The following is a 22069-nucleotide window of genomic DNA, read 5'->3' on the forward strand; positions in this document are numbered from 1 at the left end:
GGCAGACTTTACATAATTGAAGGAACGATGAATGGAGCCCTTTACCTTGAGATTCTTGAGAAGAATCTGTTGCCATCCACCAGGATGATGATGATGAGACGTGGGTGGACCTTCCAGCAGGACAACGATCCAAAGCATACAGCAAAGGAAACTCAATTGGTTTCAGAGAAAAAAAAATCAAGGTGTTAGGATGGTCCAGTCAATCACCTGACTCCAATCCAACTGAACAAGATTTAAAGACAATATGTTTAGAAGAATGGACCAAAATCATAACTGAATACTGCGGCCCATTAATTTCTTCATACAGGAAGTGTGTTGAAGCCGTCATTACAAAGAAAGACTTCTCCACTGAGTATTAAATACATTTCAGTTAGTGTGTTCAGTACTTTTTTCCCGGGTCATTCCACTTTATTACACATAACTTCATTTATGGACTTTAATGTTGTGAATTCTTTATATGTGTGGATTTCTTGAGTTAATACTGATGTCTGATGAAAATTTCATGTGAATAGTCTCATTGGAAATATATTTACTGAAAAAAATGCTGACATGTCCGATACTTACTTCCCTCACTGTATATACATTATATATAAGTGAATATAATGAATGTAATAATTAATTAGTTATTAGTTAACACCTATTGTTAGTTAGTAATACTTGAGTGCAATCGAATGTTACAATTCTTTAATTCTGTACAAACAACAACAGAGCAACAACAATGAGTCAATAAGGCACATTCGTCATTCATCATTCATCATTCATGGTTTTATATCAAATTAGACATGAATTTCTTTCAAATCTTTGACTTAGTCTTTGGATCAGTGAAATCTTTGTGAAAGAACAGGTCATAAAGCCATGACTCTATTTCCTCAATCTCACGAATATAAATAATACACTTTATTTATACATTAGCATAACTATTTGGGAATCATTTAACATGAGTTGGCACCATAGCAAACAACTAGCTGATTGGTGCTCCAGTCGTGACCAGCTTGTAATAAGCTCCATTTAAGGACATGAGCTGATCGTGCGTACCGCACTCGATCACAAACCCACGTGACATCACTGCTATGATGTCAGAGTTCTGGATGGTGGAGAGACGATGGGCGATGACGATGCACGTGCGGCCCTCTCGCGCTTTATCCAAAGCCTCTTGTACTGTCTGTTTGATAAGAAAAAGATAAAAACAACGCATGATTATTTTGGAGAAGGTAGCTGTACCATATAACTCTTCTGTCTGTCTTGTCCTTTTTTTCCCACCTTCTCACTCTCTGTGTCTAAGGCTGATGTAGCCTCATCCAGCAGGAGGATTTTCGGATCTCGTATGATTGCCCTGGCGATGGCAATGCGCTGCTTTTGACCACGTGAGAGCTGTGACCCTTGGGAGCCCACATTAGTGTCATATTTCTATAGGGACCAGAACAAGAGAAGAGACTGGTTACTATCATGAATAAATAGTATTATACCTAGAGCAGTAGAGAGCACAATCTAACTGTATCAAATTTAAAGATGTAACCTGCTTAGTTTTTTTTTTTTTTTTGCAAATTACACTCCCTGAACACTTTATTAGGAACACTATACTAATACTGGGTAGGACCTCCCTTTGATCTCTAAACAGCCTCAGTTCTTCGTGGCATGGATTCCACAAGATGTTGGAAACATTGCTTTGAGATTCTGGTTCATGTTGACATGATTTTGCATCAAGCAATTACTGCAGATTTTTCAGGTGCATCTTTCATCCCGCAAATCCATGCCAAAGGTGATCTACTGGATTCAGATCCGGTGACTGGGAAGGCCACTGAAGAACACTGAACTCATTGTCATGTTTATGAAACCAGTTTGAGATGACTTTTGCTTTGTGACATGGTGCATTATCATGCCGGAAGTAGCCATTAGAAGATGGTAAAATTGTGGGCATGAAGGGATGCACATGGTCAACAACAATACTCAAATAGGCTGTGTTATTCAAGCGATGATTGATTGGTTTTAACTGGGCCAAAATTTCAAGAAAACATTCCCCACAGCATTGCACCACCTCCACCAGCCTCAACCGTTGACACAAGGCAGATTGGGTTCATGTATTTATCCTGTTGGTGCCAAATTCTGACCCTACCATTTGCATGCCTCAGCAGAAATTGAGATTCATCAGACCAGGCTACGTTTTTCCTGTCCTCATCTGTCCAGGTGTGTACTGTGCATTATAAAGTCAGGCTTATGATTTGTTTAAAGCACTTCCAAAAACATAATGTGGGGAGTATTGTAATGGATCAGGATGTCAGAGAATTGCAACTCTAAAACTATTTAATTATAAAACACCTTTTGCATGAGGGTGGCACAGCAGTGCAGTGGGTCATGTTGCTGCCTCACTGCGCCAGAGCCCCAGTTTGATCCTGAACTTGGGTTACTGTCCGTGTCGAGTTTTGCATGTTCTCTCTTCTGGGTTCTCTGGTTTCCTCTCACTTCCCAAAAACATAAAACCATTATGCGTAAATGTGGGTTGTGGTTATAATTAAAAAGTAGGCCATTAACAGGTCAAATAGTGCATCAATAGAAATAAGGTCAAGTAAATACATATAAAACACAAATAGGCTACTTGTACTGTTTGAATGTGCTTACTGTGCATCAGTGACCTACTAGTTTATTCTTGCGGGTTATTTATAACAATACCTGGAATAATTTGACATCCAAGGACCGTGGTGAAAGAACTATTAAGGGAAAATGTGTAGTTTTAATATAGATTCATTAAAATATGTGTTGTATGATGTTATTTTGCCAAAACTACAATGCATCTGGCAAGAGTAGTCATCATTTTGGACTTCGAATAGAAGGATCAGACATTGGGATTGTACTAGCTATGATGATGTCTAAGGTACAACCAAAGACAATTAACTGCCAAGCCACCAGAGGGCACCCTCCCACCTATTTTAAACTACTTCTTCTGTGGTTCCACTCACTTCATGTTTTGTGTTCCTCGTGCTTAGTCTCACTATGACTTTTTATTCTCCCTTTAGTTACTTAGCATCTGTTGGATTTGCTAGACTGTTGTTTGTTGAATTCTTCCTGCCGTGTTTTGGTTTAGCTTACTTTTGGACCCTTGTCTTAACTTTGCTTGTTTTTCTTTAATAAAGAAGAGCATGTACTTGCATCTGTCTCCAATTTCATGACCTCTCTGAGACACAAGAAGCCAGCCACCACATCTTTTCAACCTGCTATTCGTGCTGCATCGCAGGGCGGCGTAATACACTTGGAGAAAAGGAACGTGCTATGTGTACTTTTCTGTGTACATTATCTCACAGAGGCGCATGATTGGCTAGTGTTGCTGTGATTAACAGGGGAGAGATTGTATGCCATCCCTACCACCCAGAGATCATGGCCAGTTTTGCTCCCATTGTTCCCAGTGACAAATGGTTGTGGTATCATTGGGATTGGAACTTCCATATGATAGAATGAACTCTTTTCTGTTGCCATCCAGAAGCCCCATTCGATTCTCTTTTCAGCCTATTTTGTTACAAACATAACACTCCTTGTATTAGTGAGGCAGAATACTTTCCAAGCACATAGCTGAGCAATTGAGGGCTTAGAGCCTTGTTAAAAGCCCCAATTGTAATCCAGATAGTCCGGGAAACTCACAACATTCTGGTTAGTAGGACAGAACACTAGGCGCTGTTTAACACTTAAACTCGCACATACATTTAGCAATTATGAATGCGTTCAGGAACTAAGCGTTAAACGTTTTCACATCTCTATTGTTAGTGGCTTATTAATTCTAAGAGCAGGACTTAGTGACTTATAAAGGAAACCATTTTTTAAATTATTATTATTATTATTTTTATTACCTCAGGAAGTGACATGACAAAATCATGGAGCTGGGCCTTCTTGGCTGCAGAGATGACATCATCCATGCTGAGCCCCCTCTGGTTATCCCCATAGCGAATGTTCTCCTCAATGCTGCAGTCGAACAGAATCGGCTCCTGGGAAACGATCCCAATCTTAGAGCGCAGGAACGGGACATTGATTCGAGTGGAATCATGTCCGTCGATTAGCTGGACAACAGTAGAAAACCCAGATGTGTGTCATTTCGCATCAATTCCTTCTCAAGTGTCAAACAAGAACAGGAATGCAATAACAAACTAAGGACAGTACGTAAAGGCTCTTCTTTGTTATAACTCATATAGTTCAGTAAGTAATTAGTGTGTGTTTACTGTATGTTAAAGCATTCTCACCACTCGTCCTAAGTCTGGGTCGTAAAATCTCTCAAGCAGCTGGACGCTAGTGCTCTTGCCACAGCCACTGCTGCCCACAAAAGCAAGAGTCTGACCAGGCTTCACACTTACAGTAAGGCCGTTCAAAACCTGGATATCTGGCCGGGTCGGGTAGGTGAACTTACAATCTATAAACTCGATATCCCCTCTGAAATCAGCCTAAATTCAGAGAAATACAGATTTTAGAATATTGAACAGTTGTATGCTACTGAGCATAATATTTCATTTTCTTTTGATGTTTTCCATGTATTGATTGAGGTTTTTTTTTTAATGTTTTAGTTTAATCACCCATTTGTCGCCTTTGTCACTGTAGACACTGATTTTAGGATGACGGTCAAGCAGCTGGAAGAAGCGAGCTGCAGAAATCTTCGCTTTGGCATAATCAGGTGTGTATGAGGAGGCTCTGCCCAAAGCTGTTCCACTGGTTACGATGGCAGAGATGACCCTACCATGAGAGACAGGAGTCTCTACTGTCACTACATTACTGTGTTATTACAATATGTAGGTATTACCATTGCCAAACCATTAATAGATACCCAAATTCAGACATTTGCCAATCATATATGCTCAAACTCTATTACTGTGCATTTTCAACATCGAGCTCGCAGGAACTCTCACCTAAAAACCAAACTGAAATGAAGGTCCTCATGGCGCACCAAGTATCCACCAAAACGATAAGATGCTGAGTTTGCCAGGAAGACGACACACTGGGCAAATCCATAGCATGCACCATATACATTAGCCTTCTTCAGTGCAGCCTGGTATGGTGCCTCAAGCTGAGCTTCGTACACTTCCACAAAACTACGCTCTTTACCGAGACCAGCGATGGTGCGGATATTGTTCAGCGCCTCACCAGATATCTAGAGAAAGATCGAGGGCACCTGCATCAGTCGTTTGAAAAAATATTTTTTGGTTATTATTTTTACTGTATAGTCCACAACTAAGGACAATAATGCTTTCATAATGATGAATTAAAGGATGCACTAATCCTTAGCACATCTAACGTTATTAATTATCTTTATGTACATAATATACTGTAGGTTAACCCATACTAGGCTATTTATACTAGGGAAAACAACAATAGTAAAGGTCTTATAAATTCTGTGTAAATTATGGATCTATAAATTTGTCATTATGAAAGCATTAGTTTAGTATTAATCTATTACTTATTTCAGTATGAATAAGGTATTAGAAACATAATCTCATAAACTATGTACTCAGTTAACATTTTGTATTAAAGTATCAAAAAAACATGGGGTTATTTTTCCAAAACAAAACTTTCTATTCTTATTATTATTTATTAATCTGGACATAAACAGTGTTATTATAGATTACAGATATTATAGATATTGTTGCTGTTGTTTTGACAAGATAGTATAATAAATGTGTTGAAATTGGAAATCTTTGTAAATATGAACACACACACACACACACATATATATATATATATATATATATATATATATATATATATATATATATATATATATATATATATATATAAATGCCTTGGACAATGTGGCATCCATTGTTAAGTACACTTCAGAGGTTCTTCAGCTTGTCCATCAGGGGAGATTCCTTACTGCTTAGTGTTTTATGCAAAACCATACAACAAAGGGTTTCCTTTTCAGAAACAATACCATTTTAGTAAGCTAGAACCATTAACCATCCAAGGAAGTCTTAAGGAACCCTTTTTCCAAGAGTGAAGTGAACAGAGTATGGAGGTTAAATTGCATGTTTAGAATACCTGACCAGCTGCTTCCATTGCTTCCTTGTCCTGCTTTGCGAAACCAGTAAGCATCTTGGCCTGGAAGCCTCCGGAAAGTGCGAGGAAAGGCAGAAAGCACATGATGACCAAGCTGAGCTTCCAGCTGAAGTAGAAGGAGATAATGATGGCTACGCCAATGTTGGTCAGAGAGTTCAAAATCATTCCGATCTGTGCGCCAGTGGCCTGCGAGAAATAACTGCAAGTTAACCTCGATGGGAGAAGCAGTTAAATTAACCTTGGAGGGGAGTCAGGTTTTAATGGTTGGTGTATAGGTTAGGTCCTTTACACTTACTCCTTGGACTTGTGAAGCATCTGTGGCCAGTCTAGTGGTCAAAGCACCCGGGCTATTCCTGTGGTCATCAAACCAGCCGATCTCTTGGCCTAACATGGCGTGGAAACCCAGGCGCCTCAATCGACGTGTCAGCAACTCCCCAGATTTAGAAAACGCATAACCCTGAGAGATAAAGGAGCATGGAAGAGTGATTTAAATACAGATCAAACTCAAATTATAAAGCTGAATAACTCTTCAATAATTATTAGTAATTGTGAGTTGTAATAATCTACCTTCTATACATACTTTTACTTGTGTTTCCGTGTCTATCTGAAACTCTACAACAAATAAGCCCTAGACGGAAACAGAGTTCAGTCTGCACCTTATGCCAGCTGTGGCCAGATGCTAGACTAAACATGAACATTCAGTGATAGTTGAGGATTAATGAGCTTCTCAAAAGTCTGAAAGTCTGAAAACTTGGCTGCATACACACTAAAGGAAGATGAGAGTGGCTTCCTAAATAATGGTTGGGAGAGGCGGTCCTTAAAAATGATGCCACAATTTTAATAAGTAAGATTAAAGAATGCTTTCCCATCATGTCAGAAAAACATGAGCACTTTCAAACACCACTACACTGGTCTATTGACTCATGCTTGACTACCTCGTTATACTGTACATATCCATTCACAGTGAAAAGTGAAAGTACTAATCTAGACAAAAAGTTGTCCTGAAAGATCTATCTAGCTTAGAATTGCAATGTAAATGTAATTGACTTGTGTAATGTAGGTTACTTTTGTAGTATAGTTCAGGTATTAGTGCTTACCTGCAGCATTTGTGTGAAAAAGGTGGTCACACCGACTAACACGAAGAACAAACAGATTCCGTCAATCTCTCTTCTCTGGGCAGCAGGGTCAGGCATTGAGAATGTCTGTGTGGAAGAAGACACAAGCGACATTATTCAAAATCCCACACTAATATCTGCGTAGAAAATACAAATTTCCAGCCTGACAGGAGCCAGTGATTTAGTGAACCCTTACCGCCAGGATCTGGCTGAAAAGCAGCGAGTACACTGGATTGACTCCTCCATTCACAGCGGCTCCAAAAGTTCCAAAAACCATGTAAGGCCATTCTGGGGCGTTGTACTTCAGAATTCGAGTCACAGGAGCTGGTTCTACTTCCTCTTCATCATCTTCAGGAATGACACCCTATACACACCACAAACACATTCGCATACAGGAAAGGAAACTTCAGTCTTATCCAACTGCACCACTGAAACACTCTTAAAATACATTCTTAGCATTCTTATGGGGATTCCTTTCAGTTATGGGCCCACTGTAGGAGCAGATTTACCCAAATAACCCCTGAGAGACCCTTACATGCATTTTAAAAGATAAGGGGGGAAAACATTCCTTTTATGCACAAACTTTTTTTGTGATACCTTTTTACTGAACTGGGAAACATAGGATTCAGAGTAGGACTGTGGACCGAGTTCCCCAGCAATTGCTACTGAGGATTCTGGAATGATGTTGGACAAACGGGATTTAGTCCCGCGACGAATGGAGGCCCTGCAGAGACACAAACAGAGATGTTACAATGGATAACCAACTAAAGAGAACAAATATTCATAAATAAACTCCAATACCAAATAATCATTTTAACTCCAATCAGCTACCCAGTGGTGTAGCCAGCAAATTATTTTCTTTGGGTGGATGCCAGACAGTGGAAGAAGCGTAGTCAGAGTGCGTCATTTAAGGCACCCTTGCCAGATTAACAACATTAATAGGTGTAGGAACTTGCTACAGTTTGTCAGAACCATATTGCCCTGCAGTTCTCACCTGGTTTCCCACTGAAGTTGAGCTGGCCTGTACCTGGATGGGACACCTCCTGGGGGAAATTAAGGTTGGTGCTGGAAGTGGTATTAGTGAAGCCAGAAGGGGGAGCTCACCATATGGTCTGTGTGGGTTCTAATGCCCCAGTATAGTGAGGGGACACTATGCTGTAAAAACAGTACTGCCTTACAGATGAGACGTTAAACCGAGGTCCTGACTCTCTGTGCTCATTAAAAATCCCAGGACACTTCTCGTAAAAGATTAGGGGTGTAACCCCGGTGTCCTGGCGAAATTCCCTCATTGGCCCTTCTCTATCACGGCCTCCTAATAATCTCCATCTCTGAATTGGCTAAATCACTCTCCTCTCCACTAATAGCTAGTGTGTGGTGTTCTGGCGCACTATGGCTGTCGTTGCATCATCCAGGTGGAAGCTGCACACTAGTGGTAGTTCAGGAGATCCACCCCACCCCACCATACTGTGTAAAGCACTTTGAATGTCTAGAAAAGCGCTGCATAATGTAACTGTAACTATACAAATGTAACTAACACAGAAAATTATTAAAATAACATGCTAATAGGATGAAAATGGCATAACACCAGATCTACCCCATTAATTCTCCACCTGTAGTAAACCTTAGGTACTTTACTAGTTTAGCTAGCTGGTTATTAGCTTTTAAACAGACATAGGAAGATGCATGATCCTGATTGATCTCCCCACAGTAGCCAATACGATGTGATTAGGGACGCATTCGTGTGATGTCTAGGGCTGTTAAATATGGAGTAATCATAGTGATGACTTCATTGACCATTTTTGAACATTGGTATAACTCACTTACTGGGGAAAACCATGTTATTTGGCACCTTATTTGGATATAAATCAGTCAAATAATCATTTGAAACTCTCATAAAATATTTCAAGGGACACCTCCCCAGCTACACCTCAGCAGCTACCTACAGAGAATTACAATTTACAGAGTTTTCTTTAATGCATAATAGAGATTGTTGTCAAATTCACACTTTACAACACCATTATTTAATACATAAGTAGCTTTCCTGTCCCTGCTGCAGTCAGATACTTTACATACATGAATGCTCAACGGTCAGACTTTCAGTCCTCCAGGTCATTTTCAATGTCTAGCAGTAATAAGTCTGTGGACTAGTGTTATAATCTTAAAGATGTTTTGTCACTCTTCCAGAAAGAGATCTAATGAAGCCTCTCAGGTGAGTAGTGAAACTTCTTCCAAATCTACTCGTCATGTTTTGGCAATCAGACTGATCTGTTTCACACATACAGCTAGCGCACCTTAGGCTTGTCCGATAACTTCCTGCCCGAGAAAGATTTATGCTCTCTGCTTCAGGCTCTCCAGCAGCCTCCGCTTCCACTAAAGAGGATAAAAATGCGATGAATATTATTTGTTTTCAATATTAACTGGTGCATAGGCAAGCATTTGTGTATTTTTTATATGTAAACATGTGAGCGAGACCTACTCTGTTTGGCTTTCTGGTTGAGAGCTTTGTCTCCCTGGGTCTGTAGAGTGACTAGAGTGAAGTAAACACCCTTTCTGTCCATCAACTCATCATGTTTGCCTCTCTCTACAGCTCGCCCATGCTCGAACCCCACAATCACATCAGCATTCTTTATTGTCGATAAACGGTGGGCAATGGAAATGGTGGTACGACCAATTTGGACCTTGAACAGACACACACACAGAGAGCAAGAGATAGATAAACAGGAAAGCAACAAAACATTTTTGAGGATCTCCAGTATATTATTCATTTATTAATCGTTTTTGCATGTTTTGTTGTGTATATGTGCTAAAGGTGTTGCTGACCTTGTCAAGAGCTTCCTGTACAATAGCTTCGCTCTCATTGTCAAGTGCAGAAGTTGCCATGTCCAGCAGAAGGATTCTGGGATTTCGCACCAGGGCTCGAGCGATTGCAATTCGCTGTTTCTGGCCACCACTCATCTGTCCACCACCCTCACCAACCAGCGTGTCAAATTTCTGAAACAAAGTCAAGATAGAAATCTCATTACGAATGGACTTACGTTCATCCACAATTATGTGCACATTTGTCTAATATTTTATTATCAGATGTGCAAACAGGACTGTGAAATTTCCTAGTTTTAAGTCAACCTTAAAATCTATGATAAAAAGTGATGACGTTCACCTCAAGAGATTATTATTTTTAGTGTAGATGTAATAATGGACAGTGACATGGGTGCAGCATATCATCGGATGAAAATGTTTAAAGGTCCTGTAGCTACTGTGGTTAATCCGAAATAGCTCCTGATTTGAAGGGTTCAAAAGCCAATAATTAGTGCAATATATTCAATTCAAAGTGTATTTACATAACACTTTAAATAATGGACATTGTCACAAAGTGGTTTCACAGAAAACCGGATACACGTTTTTGATTATAATTTATCCCTAATTAGCAAGCCAGATGCAATGGTAACAAGGGAAAACTTCCTGAGAGGACAAGAGGAAGACACTATGAGAGGAACCAAGGGAACCCAATCTCATCTGGGTGACACAGGATAGTGTAATTATAAATCATTTCTCTTCTATAACTGTATAGTATAAAGTCAAGCAGTGCTAATCATGTCAAAAGGAACTTGTGTATAAGCATCATTCGATTTTTAACTAGGTTTCTTGTATTAACTGTTCAGTGATGTGAAACTTGAGTGTTCTTAGCAATTGCTGAAAGAACATCCAGAGCCATCTTAAGAGTGTCTATGATCTGCATGGCTATAGCTAAAGGTAATCATTTAGAGGATGATTGCAGAAACTTTCTCACGTTTGGAGACATTAGCAACGTTTCACAACTTTGTTTTGAAATATAATGTTCTATCTGCCCAAAAAACACTTTTTGTAGTGCCTTGTTGGTGTAGAATTAATGGGAAAATCTGTAAGCTTCTGATGGTGTTTGACAATGCTGAGGGTTAGGATTTATAACTGAATCATAGAATAGTCAACCTGTGGTAAGTCCATTATAAAGTTGTAGGCGTTTGCATCTTTGGCAGCTTTGATGATGTCGCTGTCAGATACACCAGGTTTTCCGTAGCGAATATTCTCAGCAATGGTAGTGGCGAATAAAACTGGCTCCTGCTCTACAATGCCGATGAGTGAGCGGAGCCACTGGATATTCAGACCACGAATATCATGACCGTCCAGAGTGACCTGGAAACAAAAACACGGAGAGATATGTTTTTTTTTTAAACACCAAATAATTAAAGAATGACAAAAATTTAATCTTTTCAGTAGTTCAGAAAGAGTTTTTTTTAACACACCAGGCAGTGGAAACATTGCATATGGCTTTCCTAGAAAACTCAAAATTGATCTACGTAAAGATTCTTACCATGCCCTCTTTGGGGTCATAAAAGCGCTGGATGAGCTGTACAGTTGTGCTTTTTCCTGCCCCACTTGGCCCCACAAAAGCTGTAGTCTCCCCAGACTTCACCTGTAGATTCATCTTATCCAGGATCTGTGTTAGGAAACATTCATAACTCAGAAAACCTTCATAAGGCTTAAGTCATAGCATTTGACCTCACTGTAGAGACAGAGATTTGATGAGGACACTCAGGTACCCTGACTCCAATTGTCAGCTTGTGTGATCTTGTAGTTTAAATATACACTCCCTGATCACTTTATTAGGAACACCTGTACACCTACGTATTCATGCAGTTATCCAATGAGCCAGCATTAGGTAATTTTCACATCAACCATCAGAATGGGGGGGAATATGTGACCTCTGTGATTTGACCCTAGCATGGTCAAATGGTTGAATATTTCTATAACTGCTGATCTCCTGGTATTTTCACTAGGATTGTCAACAGTGTCTAGAGTTTACTCAGAATGGTGCAATAAAGAAAAACAACCATTTTTTTCTGTTCTGTGGATGGAAACACCTTGATGAGGTCAAAGGAGAACGGCCAGACTGATTTGAGCTGACAGAAAAGCTACAGTAACTCAGATACCCACTCTGTACAATTGTACATCTCAGAATGCTCAGCACATCAAACCTTGAGATGGATGAGCTACAACAGAAGAAGGCCACGTCAGGTTCCACTCCTGTCAGCCAAGAACAGAAAGCTGAGGCTGCAGTGGGCAAGGGATCACCAAAACTGGACAGTTGAAGACTGGTCTGATGAATCTTAATTTCTGCTGTCACACAGATGGTAGGGTCAGAATTTACCACCAACAGCATGAATCCATGAACCCAATCTGCCTTGTGTCAACATTCCAGGCTGGTGAAGGTGGTGTAATGGTGTGGGGAATGTTTCTTTGGCCCACTTTGAACCATTAATACCAATCAATCATCGCTTGAATTCCACAGAATATACTATTTGAGTATTGTTGCTGACCATGTGCTTCCCTTCATGGCAAAAATCATCTTCTAAAGGCTATTTCCAGCATGATAATGCACCATGTCACAAAGCAAAAGTCATCTCAAACTGGTTCCATGAACATGACAATGAGTTCAGTGTTCTTCAGTGAGTGACCTTCCAAGTCACCAGATCTGAATCCAGTAGATCACCTTTGAGATGTGGTTTGCAGCATATATGTGCACCTGAAAAATCTACAGGCATGTGATGTCAACATGGACCAGAATCTAGAATACAGAGTCAATGAATTTGTTTGAATTTTGAGTTTAGCTAAGCAGGGGTCTTCTCATTGAGTGTCTGAAGTTTAAATTCTGTCCAAGACAGCATAATTGCCCCTAACCTCTGGCTGGGAAGGATGGCATTACAAAGCAAAACTAATCATTTATAAATACATTTGAATGTTATTGCAGTTCCCACTTCAGAGTAGACCTAATAAGCCTGTTGGACGAGTGGCAAAATGTCAAAATTGTATTACACATCCAGTTTGCATAACATACTAACATGAGCCAATTCAATAACTACAACTACTGGCAATCTTTTTAGATTTTCACCTTCACTTCTGGTCTCGAAGGATAGTAGAAGGTCACATTGTGAAATTCCAGATCTCCTTTCACCTTGTCCAGCTTGTAGCCAGCTTCAGACAGGCAGTCGATCTCTGGCTCCTGGAAATAAGACACATCTTTCTTCAGATGGTATTGAACAACTCTCTTTGCATGTTTACTATGTTAAATACTAAATGTTCATAGTTGTTCATATATATAACATAAATTTGTGATGCATTTGTTATGGTAACCTCAATGTTTCACTTCAAATTAAATGCTATAGAAAAAAGATTTACATTTATATTTACATTTCTTGCTTTTGGCAGATGCCCTTATCCAGAAGTGCTTTGAAGTCTCTATCAATAAATACACCCTGATACTAGTTCACAAGGTTGATTGGACTAAGTATACTTTCAGACTAAAAGACTCTGTTGATGAGGTAATATACTAAGAAAAGCACACAGACAACACAATTTTTTTCATATTAAATTGCTTATTTAAGCACTTCAGGAAGAGGTAGGTCTTTAGTGTAACTCTTCAAATACTTAAGAACTAAGCACTTAAGCACTCCTATGAAAGAGGTTCTCACACGGTCAATAGTCTCAAAGATGATAGTAGCAGCTCCTCTGCCCGCAGCAAATGCCTCCAGACAAGGAGATGCTTGTCCCAGGTTCAATGCGGCAATAAGCACCCCAAAAAACACCTGCAATTAGGACATACACAGCAGGGGTGGTTGTAGTGGCATTTATAAAGAAGTGGCTCTGTGTGTGTGTGTGTGTGTGTGTGTGTGTGTGTGTGTGTGTGTGTGTGTGTGTGTGTGTGTGTATGTGTGTGAAACCTGAAGTAGGGTTCCAGGGCTGTATTCTTGTGTGTCCACCACTAAACTGGAGCCATACCAAAATGCCAGCGCATAACAAAGGAATATAATGAACCACATGTAGCCAGTGAAGAATCCCATGATCAGGCCTTTTCTAATGCCCCAGCGCTGAGCTGAGACAAGGTTACGATCATACCTTAAAGAAAGGTGAGCAGAAGGAAAGTAAGGAAAACAAGTGGGAGGGAACGAAGAAAAGAGATTATAATATGGATGCATTGTAACTGTTTAACTCCATAGCAAAATACAATTCTCTCTTAAAGAGAGAAAAAATATATATATATATAAAAAAAAATATCTAATATTAATGTGTTTATGTTTTCCCTCTCATGCTTTTATTTTTTACCACCACTTTTTTCACTTATTTAGTTTTTCACATTTATTATTTACTATTGATTAGATCAGGTTTAAAAAGTACAGTATTGTGTCAGAATCGTATTAAATTATAAGTGGATGTGCCTCATTAAAATTAGTTTCAAATTAATTAGTAAAATAGTTTATTAAAAATGAAAAGTGTCCATATGTCTGAATGTTAAGTATGTTTAGTTAAAATAAAAAAATATATATATGTATTTAATTTAAAAATAAATGATATTAGTTAATGAAGAATTTGTATAAAGAAAAAAACGACAGTTAGTGTTAGTGTTCATATGATATCACACAAAATCCCCAATCCAACCAATTTTTTTTTTTTTTAATTTGTACATATTTTTGACAGAAGAAAAGAAAGTAAAAATAATCAGTAATCTTTATTTAAAAAAAAAATTAAATTAAACAAAAAAGACTGGTATCCATACAAATTGATGTGGATTTTATAGGATATTTTAAAATGTAATTTATTATAAATGTTAAAATGTACAGAAACTATTTGGTTCATGACATTTGGGATCTCTGAAATTAAAATGCAAGTTAAAATTATGTTTGTTTTTTTTCAGTGAAATGTAATTGGGTAAGAGTTTAAAGGTAAATTACTAATACTCGATTGGAGAAAAAGTAAGTGTTCTAGATCCCTCTGGAGAGCCTTTAAAGGTCGTCTGAATAATGTAAATATCTAAGAGATGGTACCAAGTAAAAACCATCAAACCACCAAATCTTTCCTGACAATATATAGTAACAAGGTACAATTACTTAAAGTATGTTCAAAATGTAAATGTTTCTGTTATTACGTTGGTTGGATGAGTATCCAATTTGTGGAGAAACAGCTCTAAAGAGGATTTAAAGCTAACCTTTCCACTTCTTTCTTCTCTCCACCGAATGCTGCCACGGTACGGATGGAGGACAGGACCTCGTCTGCCACAGCACCTGCTTTAGCATAGGCCTGCAGCTCCCAACCAGTTAGCTTTGCCACAAACTGGAAATCAAGCACAACCAACACTATAACTTTTTTTTTTTTTTAACATATTTGAATACATTTTCTAGCAGGCTACTTGTAAAGAAAACAACTTGCTTACTTACTGTAAGGCCCACAAATAAGAATATATTAATACTTAACTAGTTCTTTCATGATGATGAATAAACACCTGGACGAATCCTGAGCACACCAGGAATCAATGCATTATATTAATCAGTGTTGTGGACTCAAGTCACATGACTTGACTTGACTTTTGACTAGACTTTTTTTTTTACTTTGCCATCATTGACTTGTGACTTAGCTCTGTCTCGAACCTTTTGATTTGGAAAGACTTAATACATTCTCAAAACCAAAGATAAAAAATTATACATTTAAAAGTGTGCAGTGAATCAACTGTTCTTGTCATGATGTGAGTCCATGGGGGCAGATACAAATGCAAAACTTCTTTTAGTGCGGACAGCCACAGAGATACAGGCTCGGGGATACAGGCTCGGGGATACAGGCTCAGGGAAACAGGCTCAGGGATACAGGCTCAGGGGAAAAGACTGAGGGATACAGGCTCAGGGATACAGGCTCAGGGATACAGGCTCAGGGAAACATGTTCAGGGAAACAGGCTCAGGGAATACAGGCTCAGGGATACAGGCTCGGGGATACAGGCGTAGGGATACAGGCTCAGGGAAACAGGCTGAGGGATACAGGCTCAGGGGACCAGGCTGAGGGAAACAGGCTCAGGGATACAGGCTCAGGGAAACAAGCTCAGGGATACAGGCGTAGGGATACAGGCTCAGGGATACAGGCTCAGGAGAACAGGCTCAGGGAAACAAGCACTATCAAAGACACACTAGGAACTATTGATGATGCTTTCAAAACACTGCTTCATGAAGCTTCGAAACCTTTGCAAATCTTTTGTTTCGAATCAGTGATTCGGCACATGGGCAAGTCACGTGATTTCAGCAAACGAGTCTTCGTACGTCATTACTGTTTCTAAATGTTGATGGTTCGCAAATAGGGGGCATTTATCTCCAGGTGGACCAATGAACCAGTGTTTAATATATCATTTGAACTGTTCTCCGGTCAGTTTTATACGGTGGTCGAGAAATGCCTAACAAAACACAAATATGAAAACAAAATAACAAGTCTAAAAACAAATTAACAAATCCAACAAAACGGAAAAGGTAGGTACATTTTGCAAATAGATTCCTTATCTCTGATTGGCCAACACATCTATCAATCAAGATATACAGGTTATACAAGTTAGAAATTGTATTGTATAAATGCTGTTTTCGGATTTGTTGTTTTGTTTTCGGATTTGTTAACGTGTTTTCGGATTTGTTGTATTGTTTTCATATTTGTGTTTTGTTTTGCACTTCTTGGCCACCGTAGTTTTATGATGTAGGTTTATAAAACTGAAATGATTCCATAGTGTTTGTACCGATCCATGGTCAGTGCTCACCTCAAGATTGCTTGTTAATCATCTGATGTGCAATCCCACCAAATTTCCTGATGGGAGTACTAAATTATTATTAAAACAGAGTGCATAAACAAGCACCACAACCATGACCTGACTTGCAGTAATGCTCCAACAACTAAGAAAGAAAACCAGGCAACTTATATAGGGCACTAATCAATCAGGGAAAATGAATATCACATGAGTGTGGTTGAGACAGGAAATGGAAGGAAACCACAGAGGAAGAAGTTCTACAAGGACAGCCAGGGTGGAATTGCCCTGGGGGCCATGACACTTCTTTTTCCCAACAAACAATTAATTTTCAGCTTCAATCTTCATTTCCGAGGTGAACGTTCAACCAGTCAGTCAACCAATCACCTTGCACTAGACAATAACAAAGTTGAAAGAGCGCTCTTTACCAGACAACAGAGGCACTTTGCAGTAGCAATGCTCACAAAGATAGTAGCTTTCACGTACAAAGATTATGTTGTTTTGCAACAACAAAAGGGCTGAAGCATGTTGAACTTGTGGTTCAAGAATATCAGACAAATTTTGTTTGACATTTGAAGTTGAACAAAGTAAATCCCAAAGCAAAGTCAAAGTGAACTGAGATAGATGGGTACCCTAGTGAAGTCAAAGTTATGCATTTTTCAAATACATATATGCTGTATTTTGGGTATAAAGTTTTGTCTAGAAAGTGATGAACACCAATTTTTAAAGAGTCTGCATGATTTGTGCAAATTTACCGTAGTAATTATTACTCTGCCTTTAAATTTTGTAAAGAGCACATTCTGAATTGACTTATGACTTCAGTGCCAAGATTTGAGACTTATTATGTATGAGTTATGACAAAACAATGATTTGGTCCCACCACTGGTATTTATTAATTAATTAATGATGAAAACATTAATAAAGTATCAATATACTGTATGCTTAATTGTAGACCTTATAGTATAGTGTAACTGTAATGTTTGACTGTAAGGTTTGACAGACAGTTTGACAGCTCGTGCTCTAAAACGATCCTCACCAAAGCCATAAAACCAGCTCCCAGTCCAATGAGTGGAGACACAGAGATGATGACCAGTGTCAACTTCCAGCCCCTTACAAATCCCATGAGGAAGCCACAGACAAAGGTGGTGAAGCGCTGAATAAAGATTCCCACCTGATCCCCAATGGCGTCGTTTATCTTATTGATATCACTGTCAAAATGAATAGATCACACAGAACTATAATAGAACATCAACACACTGACACATATGTACGTGTGAGCACATTTGTTTGTCTTACTCAGACATGCGTGTGTTAAGTTCACCCGCAGAGTTGCAGTCGAACCAGCCGATTTCCATTCTCATGATTTTGCTGAAGTAGAGCTTCCGGATGATCTTGATCTGTCGGGCAGCGCTTGTCACCCATAGAGAGATCTGGATGTAGCAAAATTCCAGCTCTTTTGTTTATTATCATTTGACTTTTGATTTCCACATTGTGTTTATCAGAGTGGTCTGGCCATTAAAGTAAAAATTGCATATGATCCCAGTGTAATCCAAAGAAAAGTCAAACATTAATGGCATGGCTAGCCATTAATGTTAATAGTTAATAGTTAATAGTCTGACAGTCAGACTTCTTTTTGAAGATATAACAAAGACCATCTTGGAAATATACACAGTGTCAATATGGACCCCAAAAAAAGATTTATAGGGGTTACATCCAGGAAGACTAGGACAGTAGAGTGTCTCGGGTCATTCATTGCTCACTGGGATCATTCTCTATTACTGCAAACATGACTTACTTGTACGTATCCGAGCACGAAGACAGAACACCCAATACCAACGTAGTAGTAAGCAAAGTTAGTCATCTCATACTCTATATCTAATAGCCTAACGGAGATAGAGAGGTCATTATTAATGAAGAGTGTGTATATCAGTGATAGATATTGTGAGTATTCGTTTTCAAAGTTTTCGAAAACAATGTGATTTCTCACCCGCAGGCTCTGGTCATATTGAGCTCCAAGTTTTCCTCAGCTGTGAGGTTCCGCCACTGAATGGTGTTATTGAGACAGTGTTTGGCTGGATCTCGCAGCTCGTTCAGCTCAATGTCATAGTCAATGAATGTGTCAGTCAGCAACCCAAACACGAGCAGCATGAGTGGCTGGGCAGCGCCGTGTATTATAGCGCACAAACTCCCAAAAATCATCATCAGGATTTCATGGCATGTGGAAAAGCGGAACTGGGATGAAGAAAACATTACAGACAACGAGGCTTTAGTTACTTGAATTAATAATTACATTTATTTCATGTCATGGGTTTTGTTTTATATTTGTCCTCACAAACATCATTAGAACAGACCACATTTTAGCAAATCGACCAGCTGTTAATCTCACTGTGTGGCAATATACCAGATATGGGTAAACTAAAGACCAAAAGTATATGACTAATCACAGCCATATGTGCTTTTTGCACATCCCATCCCATGGGCTAGACCCCTTAGTTCTAGTGAAGGAACATCTTAATTCTACAAAATACAACAACATTCTAGACAGACAAAATATGGGTGTGATGGTCAGGCGTCCACATATTTTTGGCCATATAGTGCATGTGGACACCTGACTATCAGAGCCATATTTTATGTACAATAGCATTTCACAGCACTGGAATCAAGAGGTCCAAACATGTTCCAGCATTACAATACTCCCTGTGCACAATGTGAGATCCATGAAGACACGGTTTGAGAAGGTTGTAGCAGAAGAACTTGAGTGTCCTGTACAGAGCCATCAGGGTCTCGACCCCACTGGACACCTTTGGGATGAATTGGAATGGCAACTGCGCCCCAGACATCCTCACCTGACATCAGTACCTGACCTCACTAATGCTCATATGGCTGAATGAGCACAAATTCCCACAGCCAAGATACAAAATGTAGTGGAAAGCCTTCCCAGAAGAGTAGGGGTTATTATAACAGTAAAGTGGGACCAACTTTGGAATGTGATGCTTTGGCTATAAAGTGTATACGGTATGCCACTACAGATAACTTAACAATTAAAATCAGGGAAATTCATATTTGTTAATAAAGTTTAAGCACATGATCATTTTAATATATAACTAATGCAAACATTTTATATGAAAAAAATATTAAATATAATGTCATACCAAAAAAAATGCAGTGATATAGGTTTGCACGGATATCACACTGTAACTGTGAACTGTAACTATATTCAAAACCATTCATCTTGAAATGGTTAACATTACCAGTTGAAAGAACCCAACGCGGATGGCTGCTTCTTCCTTCTTCTGGCCTGGTTTGAACCTGTGAAGAGGAAAAATTTCCTATCAAAAACAAACTGACGTGCTATTTCAGCCAAATAAATAAATGAAATAGGACATTTAAAACTAACTTTTTATGGTTCTTCGAAGTCGCCATTGTCCTGTGATGGAATCAAAAGTCATATATAATCAAAAGTCATATATACACACACGTGTACATATATACACTGCTAGGTCAAAAGTTTGTGGACACACGACTGAAATGATTTTCATGATCTTAAAAACTTTTTGATCTGAAGGTTTATGAGTAAATGTTTGATATCGGTGTTGTAGACAAAAATATCATTGTGCCGACGTATTCATTTCTTTAATTTAGAAAACTAACATTTTATTTACAATTTTTTAAACGGACGACTCGGAGCGAAATATTCCGAAAAGCAGCTGATAAGTGTCCAGCGTAGTTGTGAACTCCTTTAATACTGTTTAAAAGCATCTCAGGGAAATTCCTCAAGGAATCAGTATAGAAAACACCAAGAATACATTTCTGGAAATTTCTAGTCAAAAAGGGCCTCTATGTTGAAGATGCTAAAATGCAAAATTATTGTATTTATTTTGATTTTTTTTTTAATCACAACATAATTCCCATAGATACATCTGTGTTCTTCCAAACCTCCGATGACTTTACTATTATACTATTATTATTATTAAAATGTGTGTGGGTATATATATATATATATATATATATATATATATATATATATATATATATATATATATATATATATATAGTGATGACCTCAAGATTTATCAATCAGTGTGCAGTTAATTTAGATTATATTTAATTATTTATTGTTATTGTCCACCGCAGTGGAACTTTGTCTTGGGTCGTCCTTGTGCAATGGCAGATAGAACAAACATATTTTAGAGAACCTGCCACAGCATACTGCAAGTCCTCTTAAATGTTTAAATGCTATCTCAGGAATGTTTCATCGGTGCCCAAAAGTCTCATTAAGATTCCATTCTAATTGGACTTTAAGTCTGATTTGCAATACAAATTCAGGGTCTGATGAATAATTGATCATTGACTGCTTAACTTCATGTCTAATAGATCCCCACCGGCCAAAAAAGGTCAGCTAAAAACATGTACTTACATGTATTCTGCATCTCGCTCTAAAATTGGAATCAACATGTTCATATCATTACAGATTGACCATGCAGACGGAATAATATGAGTACTACTGTATACTCTGTATATGAGTTTGAGTACTACTGTATACTTAAAATGTAACATACCACACTCCTCACCTTCTGCGGAAAACTCATAGCCATCGTTCTCCTGTCCAAACCTTTTAATGCTGCGCAGCTTTACAGATCCTGGCATTGTGCTTCCTATTCCAGCTTGTTTTCAGAAAACTGGAGAAGACTTCAGATATCAGTTCCAATTTCCCGAAGATGTGCCTATGGTTTAATCATCTCTTGAGCGTTTGATGAAATCGGTTTACTGATGTCAGAGTGACACAAGGCAGATTAACGTGGAAGGTGTATTGTATATGTGTGGTGTTTGAGCATGTCATTGGCTGTACTACACTAAGGTAAGTGTCCAGCAGGTTGTGCTTTAAAGGGGTGAATGACCATCATAGGTAAATAGTGCGAAGGAAAGTATCAGGAAATCAGTTTCACAATAGGCATTTTCAGGGGTATATTCACATGATTAAATCTGTCAGTTATCTGTCAGAAATATAATAATATTACTAACTGGAAAAAGATATGCTCTGCATATATTGCATACAGATAATATTTGTGAGTCACACATAATGAATCCTTTTTGAGAATTTTTTTTTTTAATTATTATTATTTATTTTTTACAATTATCAGAATCTGTGACAATTATCACTGACAGCCTGTGCATCAATTTACCCAATCCCTATCGCACTGTAATTTGATTTTTCAATATAAAAATATTTTTATACTAGATTCTACCCACGTTATAACACTTTACTTGGGCTGGTATGTCTGTTCACATCCTGATAAAGTTCAGAGAACTGCTGCCCTGACACATTGTACTTTAAAGTGAAGGTGA

General features: G+C 38.5%; 1 protein-coding gene across 2 annotated transcripts; it reads right to left on the reverse strand.

Moving 5' to 3' along the window:
• Positions 1-669: 669 nt before the first annotated feature.
• abcb11b (ATP-binding cassette, sub-family B (MDR/TAP), member 11b) lies at positions 670-21577 on the reverse strand. 2 transcript variants are annotated; one of them, XM_017477615.3, is made up of 28 exons: positions 21295-21576; positions 21141-21159; positions 20121-20150; positions 19975-20032; positions 18711-18955; positions 18519-18606; positions 18020-18153; positions 17760-17931; positions 15160-15284; positions 13898-14072; positions 13649-13762; positions 13069-13179; positions 11491-11616; positions 11109-11312; positions 9963-10133; positions 9619-9820; positions 9434-9512; positions 7740-7866; positions 7339-7506; positions 7125-7229; positions 6323-6484; positions 6010-6213; positions 4881-5122; positions 4551-4707; positions 4224-4421; positions 3837-4043; positions 1261-1407; positions 670-1162 (listed from the first exon to the last, which is right to left on the reverse strand). In XM_017477615.3, the coding sequence occupies exons 1-28, from the start codon at positions 21368-21370 to the stop codon at positions 962-964; spliced, it is 4047 nt and encodes a 1348-aa protein (XP_017333104.1). In that variant the 5' UTR covers positions 21371-21576; the 3' UTR covers positions 670-961. The 2 variants fall into 2 exon arrangements, with proteins under 2 accessions (XP_017333104.1, XP_053539236.1); XM_053683261.1 differs by lacking the exons at positions 670-1162; positions 1261-1407; positions 3837-4043; positions 4224-4421; positions 4551-4707 and having other exon boundaries at positions 5006-5143; positions 21295-21577.
• Between the last annotated feature and the right edge of the window lie 492 nt (positions 21578-22069).

This window comes from Ictalurus punctatus, chromosome 10 (genome assembly GCF_001660625.3).
Source record: "Ictalurus punctatus breed USDA103 chromosome 10, Coco_2.0, whole genome shotgun sequence".
Lineage (NCBI taxonomy): Eukaryota > Metazoa > Chordata > Actinopteri > Siluriformes > Ictaluridae > Ictalurus > Ictalurus punctatus.